A 7,393-nucleotide genomic window follows, 5' to 3' on the forward strand; every position below is an offset into this window, starting at 1 on the left:
TGTCAAATGCAAGAACCTCCTGTCCATTCCTAGTTTTTAAAATTTTTAATGAACTCTGTTGAATTTTGTCAAATGCTTTTTCTACATCAAGTTTTAAGATCATGTGATATTCCTTTAGCTGTTAATATGGTGGCTTATAATGATAAATTTCTGAATACTGAACCAACCTTGAATGTGTATCTTCTGATCAATATCCCATAGCCAAAAAAACTGAAGCAGAAATTTAGCAAATTATATTCATTTTCTATTGTTGTAGTCACAAAATACCACAAACTTCAGGGCTTTAAACAGAAAACAATTAGATTCTCTTACAGTTCTGGATGTTTAAAATCAACTTCACTTGGTTAAAAGTCAAAATGTCGACAAGGCTAGTTTCTTCCAGAGGCTCTAGGGGAGAATCTGTGTTCTTGCCTTTACCAATCTCCAGGGGCCACTTACCTGTTCTGATTTATAGTCCTCTTCCTCCATATTTAAAGCCAGTAGTATAGCATCTGTCCCTCTATTTTTTTAATAACATGGGTCTAACTCTGATAGCTCCTATCTTCCTTGTATAAGAACTTTTGTGGTCACATTAGCTCCATGTGAATAATCCAAGATACTCTTCCCACTCATAATTCTTATTCATATTTGTGAATTTCCTTTTGCCACATAAGAAAGCAAATTTATAGGTTCCAGGGATCAAGAGGTGATCATCTTGAGGGAACCTTTTTTTAGCCCACCACATGTAATTTTTGTTGCTTTTCTCTTTTGGTTTTGGTATTAGGGTAATACTCCGCAGGCAGTCTCATTCTTATTTTTGTAACAAGATTCTGCACTGAGGGAATATTACATTTTAAATTTTTAAATTTTGTTTACTGTTGCTTTCCTGTGAGATGATAAGATTGTGGGGAGTGCTTGCTTAATCTGTTAATAGCCAAGTATACTGCATCTGTTAGCACTGGTATAGGGTCATTACATAACAAACACAAGCTTTGCCATCTGTAAAATACACTTCACTAGACCTCAAAAATGTGAATTTAATGGCCATTGTTCTTTTCTTTTCTTGATTTTACATAATGAGTATGAGCTGATATTTTTTAAAAATTATAGTAAAACAGTACATATGGTACTGAAATTCTTTTGTGAGTATGTGATTGTAATTTGTAGTATGTGAGCAAGTAGTGAAAAATGATGAGAAAATCAAATACAGTTTCTGCTACAACTACTCACTACTCAAATATTCTGGTGTGAAAGCACCCATAAATTATGTGCAAATGAATGATCATCACTGTGTTCCAATACAACTTTTATTGATAGAAATTAAAAACTTGAATTTGATATAATTTTCACATGCTACAAAATATTCTTCTTCTGATTTTTTTAACTACTTAATACTGTAAAAACCATTCTTAACTTGTGGGCCATATAAAAATAGGTGGCAGGCCAGACTGGCTGTAGGCCATAATTTGCCAACCCCTGCCTTAATCTCAAGGAATCTACAATCTAAATTAGGGGAAAGAGAGAGAAAACAAAACAAAAACAAAACAAAACAAAACAAAACAACAACAAGGAATAAGTGAAGGAGTAAATAAACTAGATAATTTTGTGTTATAAGGAAATTAAATAGTAAGTAGTTCAGAGAATGTGTCTGTAGGGGAATAGGTGAAGTGAACTTTAGTGATGAGAAGGAGCCAGTCCTAAGGAAAATTAACACAGAGGATTCTAGACAGAGAAGGACTCCAAGGGCAAGAATACTATGGGCAAATGAGGGGGGTTAGTAAATTAGAGGAACCAAAAAGTGTGTGGCAGGAACATAGTGAAGAGGTAGAACAAGGTAGGAACATTCAGGAGTCGAAATAAATATATCATCAAAAATGTAATTTTAGTTGACCACAGCAGGAGTTCTGTTAGCTGTAGCCTAATTGCATGCACTAGATTTGTGGTCCCTTGTCAATTTGTTTGACCACACAAAGTATTATGAATTTGGGAGAGAGAAAGGGTGGGGTGGGGAGTGGAGTGAGAAGGGGAAGGCAGAAGGGAAGGGGGAGAAGGACAGAATTTTATTTTTGTTCTAGAAAAACACAGCAACATGTATATTAATCCAGTATATATCAATGAGAATATACAATTGAACCACACAATTTATTTCATTAAGTTCTCATCCTTAAGATATGCTTTATTTCATACTTGCCTTTAGTACAGATATGCTGCTCACTGGACACTTTAGTACAGATATGCTGCTCACTGGACACCTTAACTGCTATAAATAGCAGTTTTCTGCAAAATGTCTAGTTTCTTTATAAATCTTAGTACATTAAATCCTTAGTTTACCCCCTTTTCTTTATATGCTCAGTCCAATTTCTGTATGCTAAGCTTCTTCTAGTTTCTTTTAAAGCACTGGAAGGAAAATAATTTTTAAGTTTGCATTGATTTGTGGCAATATTTGTATTCAACAATCAAATGCTACACTATTTCCTCTTAAATGGCTATGCCCTTAATTAGTGTCACTTGTTCAGCAATTAATTAGTTTCAGAGACTTCTTATTTTGGTATTGAACCTAACTATTGATAGTTGGAACAAATACTGTATCAGGTTTATAATGCATGTTTTCCAATTATATCATATCAAGATTTTCACAACGAAAAAAAGTTCTCCATTTGTAATGTCATCAAATATCTTTCATAATTGTGAAATAGACTTCAACTAGTTTCTTGTTTTCATTTATTTTCTCCAGCACTGCTTCTAGTAAATATGAGGCAAAAGGAAGCTGTAAGAGAAACACACACAAAAAGAGATTATTAAAAACTCTATTTTTTCTTCACTCAAAAACATATATAGCATCAAACCAATAGAATTTAGCTCTCTGTAACTTTGCATAGTGGGGGCCTACTGGATCTCTTTTCAACAGATCTTTCTGGTTAGTATGGGTAATTTTGTCTTTTCTAATAAAAATGATAAAAGAGCAGAAGTAAAATGAAAAAAGATAAACGCCTTATTGAACAATTCATGGTTTACTGACCATGTTAATGATGTAATCTGCAATACAAGCAGCTAAGCCATTTATCTTCAATCAGCTGATCAATATCAGGTTACAGTCATCTCTAGGGCACACAGGCCCACAGAAGTAGTACTGTATGTTCATCACTCATAAAAGAACGAGAGAGAACTATCAATACACTTGTCTGTGTGAGAGCTGAACATCTCAAGAGTTGCGGGGTAAAACTTCAGAGGGAAAAAAAAATGGCAAAAGTATACCCATTGATTAAGTTGTTAAAGTTTGTTTGGTATATTAAAGTGTAATACACATGTTTCAAAAACTGCTGAGTTTATGAAATGTGAGTACATTTTAAAATTTCATAATTGATATAACTTTGCTAGTAGTTTTATTGTTCCCTCTGCTTCACTGGTTTGCCAGGAGAACTCAGACTCATGATTCAGTTATGGGCTATATGTAAAAGAAAGTATCAAATGTTTCCCCAAATTCTTCCAGTTGACCTACCAACTTCCTTTTACACATAGTCCCAGAGATCCAGTCTCATATAACAATTCAATCCTAAATAAGGAGTTCATTAAATGGTTCATGAAATTGTCTTGTATTTTTCTTTCCTTCAGTACTAGGGGCGCTCTACTATTGAGCTATACCCAAGGCCCTTTAAATATTTTATCATGAGACAGGGTCTCACTAAGTTGTCCAGGCTGGCCTTGACCTTGAGATCCTCCTGCCTCAGCCTTCTGAGTAGGTGGGATTAGAGGTGTGAACCATCATACCCAGCTGGACTTGTCTTTTTGATTCACCAGGGAAAGACTGCTTTTGTTTCCCCGAATATATTAATAAAAATGGTTATTATGCCTAGCCCCCTTTCTTGCAGGGAAGGAGTATCAGCAAGGAAGAACACTGATGAACTCATTAGCCAGTGCCTGATATCAATGTCCTCTGTATGGGTTGTTCTGCTGAGGTGATTATAATTAGTTAAATAAATCAGAATGGTTCTTTTCTGAATTTGAATTGATGAAGAGAGAAAATATTGGGCATGACAGTAACAATACAGGGCAGACAGGCAAGAACAAACAGACCATGTAGGTGGAGAAGAACTAGAGACTGAAAATGGTCCATAGAACTGCCTAGGTCCCAAATTGCTCTCTAGCTTAGGTTCCTCCTTATCTTTATAATAATCAGCCTTCTCCTTATGGCAGTTTGAGTCTGTGTCTGTTCCCCTGCAACACAAGAGCTTCACACATTTGTACTACTTGAAACTCAGCACTGAAGAAAGTACATCAAAATAGAATATTGCTTCAGTTCCTAGATACAGCTGAAGATAAGGCATGCATGTTGACTTAAAAACAGCTTTTCTAGGGGAAAATCCTACCACATTGAGCACACATATACTGCATTTCTTATGTTTCCAATTTTAGAAACATAAAAAAGTGGGAAAAGTGCATTTTAGAATCAAGAAAATATAATGTTTTATTTTCTTTTGGAAGATAATGATACCAATAAGTTCATATTTTGATAAATTGTCTTTCTGGGATATGAAAATAGTTAAAGTTGGTAAAGTTGCCAGTTTTACAAATAAGATAGTTTAGATTTTCAGGTCAATGATGTTAAAGGTATGCACAATAAAAATGACAAGATAAGATTATTGGGGAACTTTCTTTTATTTAAACTACACCACTCAGTATTCATATACATTCCTATCTAAAAGGATGATGAGAATAAACTTTCATCCCTTGCTGATACAAACAAAGCCAGAAATGAATGTGTAAAAATTCATTTTCTAAAGTTGTTTAAAAAAGAAAAAGTTCTGGGGACTGGGGTTGTAGCTCAATGGTAGAGTGCTTACCTAGCACACCTGAGGCCCTGTATTCAATCCTCAGCACCACATAAAACTGAAATAAAGATATTGTGTCCACCTACAACTAAAAGATAAATATTAAAAAAAGAAAAAGTTCTCCTATCAAATAAATGTAAGAAACATTCCAAGACCTCTTAGGATATTTTTTCTTTTTTCCCTTTCTGGTGCTTGGGATTGAACTCAGGGTGTAATGAATGCTAGGCAAGCACTGAGCTGCATCCCCAGGTCTTTAAGACACTTATAGGCACTCTGTTTCTTCAAGAGGTCAACATAATATCCTATTTTAAAATTCATTTGTCCACTCATTCTCATGCTCTATTTATATAATGTTTAACTACTGGCCCATTGATCATGTTCCAGGAACATGCTGGTTATATAACTTTCTAGGTAATAATGCCATAGTACTTACACAAGGCCACTGGGTATTGACATTAGTCATGCTATTTGCATATTTCATTTTTGAGTAAATACCTAACTTACTGTTATTATCTTGTGATCTGAACAACATGAACATATATTATGTACTTGAATATTGTGTTTCCCTTTAAAAAACTTTTCTCAAAGAAATTCCCTTTCAATAAGCTTCCAATGTGGAACAAGAAGTCTACTTACTTACTGACAACAAGCTCTTTTATTCCTTTCCTTCTGGCTCCCAATAAAACTAAAAAGTCAAAGTTAAACACAACTGTTTGTCAATCCTGTTTTGCTGGATTTTAAGTTTCTTTAAGCTTTGTACAGAGCCTAACATATTATGTTTTAAAAAGCAGTCAAGGGCTGGGATTGTAGCTCAGTGGCAGAGTGCTTGCCTTGCATGTATGAGGCACTGGGTTTGATTCTCAGCACTGCATATAAACAAATAAAATATTGTGCCCATCTACAACTAAAAATTTTTTTTAAAAAGCAGTCAATCCTTTAAATCAAGATATATACAGTAAGTGCATATCTACTTGCCTTTGAAGGTTCTTCTATTTTTACCTAGAAATAGTTCAGGAAAATATTATTTGCCCTTATATAATGTTAGATGTTCCTGTATCTACAAATTAGTTTGAGATGCTTATTTATTTTAATTCAGTTTTTCTTTTTTTATAAATCAATTCTGACAATTTTTTCCTCTAAATCAGCGTTCATTCTAATTGCTGTTTATAAACTTGGAGTTTACTGACAACTGTACACCCAGCTTTCAAAGTAGTCTTTCAAAAGTTATTCTTTAAAAATATATAAGGCTTAATCTCCATTAATCTAATTTTGTAAGGAAATAATATAACTTTATCAAAGAATAGTTAATTGAAATAAACAGAGGGAAACTCAGAATTATAAGACATTTCATAAAATCCAGAATTGTAGAACATTTCATAAAAATGTGAGTTGTTTTCAAATTAATACAACCTAATGTCAACTAAAAATTTTTACATAGATTCCTCTCCTACTATACAAATAGTTCTTATTTACGACTTACTATGCACCAACAGCTTTAGTTTTAAAAATAGCCTTTCTGACCAAGTTTAGACCAAGTTTATACTATAAAACTTTTAAAATTTTTTTTTCATAATTTATACACATAAAATTTTCTACTTAGTCTAGGATACGTTGATAAAATTTCTAATAAGAATGATTAAGATGTGAATTTGGTGTCAACATACCTTATATACAATGAGAGATATGATAAATTGTGGCATAAAGGTGTATTAAGAATTGTAAAGCGATAATAATAATATTAAGAATTGTAATGCAAATAATAATAATAATAATAGAATTAAATTAAATTAAAAAAAGAATGGTTAAGAATGTGCTTTCAAGTTAATTGGATATTTTTCTAATTGAGTTACCACTTAGATAACATACAGACTACCATTAATTTTTAAATATTATAAATTACTGTTAACCTGGATGCTAAATAAACATAATTTAATCTTCAGTGATTCTAAAAACAATCTTATGATACTGCATAAATATCAGTTCTCAGCACACATCTCTAGATTGGTTGGAATTAGGCCTGAAACTCTATTTAAAATATCACACAACTTGGAATGTGCTTTAAAAATTCACATGGTTTGCTTATTTGTTTGTGACTTTTTTTTTTTTTTTTTTTTTTTTTACTCTGAAAAAAAAAAGTATTCAGGATATACATGCTTTAGATGATCTGGAGTCTCAAGGAAGACATCAGACAGCAAAATCAGACAATGAAAGATCACTTCAACAATGAATTACATAAACAAATCCAAGAAGCAAAAGATCAACTATACAGGGAGATAGAGGTTATAAAAAACAAACAAACAGAAATCCTAGAAATGCAGGAAGCAATAAACCAACTTAAAAACTCAATTGAGAATACTACCAGCAGAGTAGAACACTTAGAAGATAGAACATCAGATAATGAAGATAAAGTATTTCAACTTGAAAAGAACATACACAGCTCAGCAAGACTGTTAAGAAACCATGAGGAGCTGTAGGATGTTCAACCCCCACATTGGGCTCTGGAGTTATGGGGAGTTCCACAGCCTGGAGCTTTGGAGGAAAAGCTGTAGGATGTTCAACCCCCACATTGGGCTCTGGAGTTATGG

General features: G+C 33.2%; 1 protein-coding gene across 1 annotated transcript in view; it reads right to left on the reverse strand.

Annotated features, from left to right (window-relative positions):
* Positions 1-2,107: 2,107 nt before the first annotated feature.
* Cntln (centlein) overlaps positions 2,108-7,393 on the reverse strand; it is a 311,560-nt gene continuing 306,274 nt past the window's right edge. Inside the window, exon 27 of the mRNA XM_048783891.1 lies at positions 2,108-2,746. Coding sequence (XP_048639848.1) covers positions 2,648-2,746 — 99 coding nt within the window. The 3' untranslated portion in view covers positions 2,108-2,647. The remainder of the gene's footprint in view (positions 2,747-7,393) is intronic.

Source organism: Marmota marmota, unplaced genomic scaffold (assembly GCF_001458135.2).
Source record: "Marmota marmota marmota unplaced genomic scaffold, marMar, whole genome shotgun sequence".
Lineage (NCBI taxonomy): Eukaryota > Metazoa > Chordata > Mammalia > Rodentia > Sciuridae > Marmota > Marmota marmota.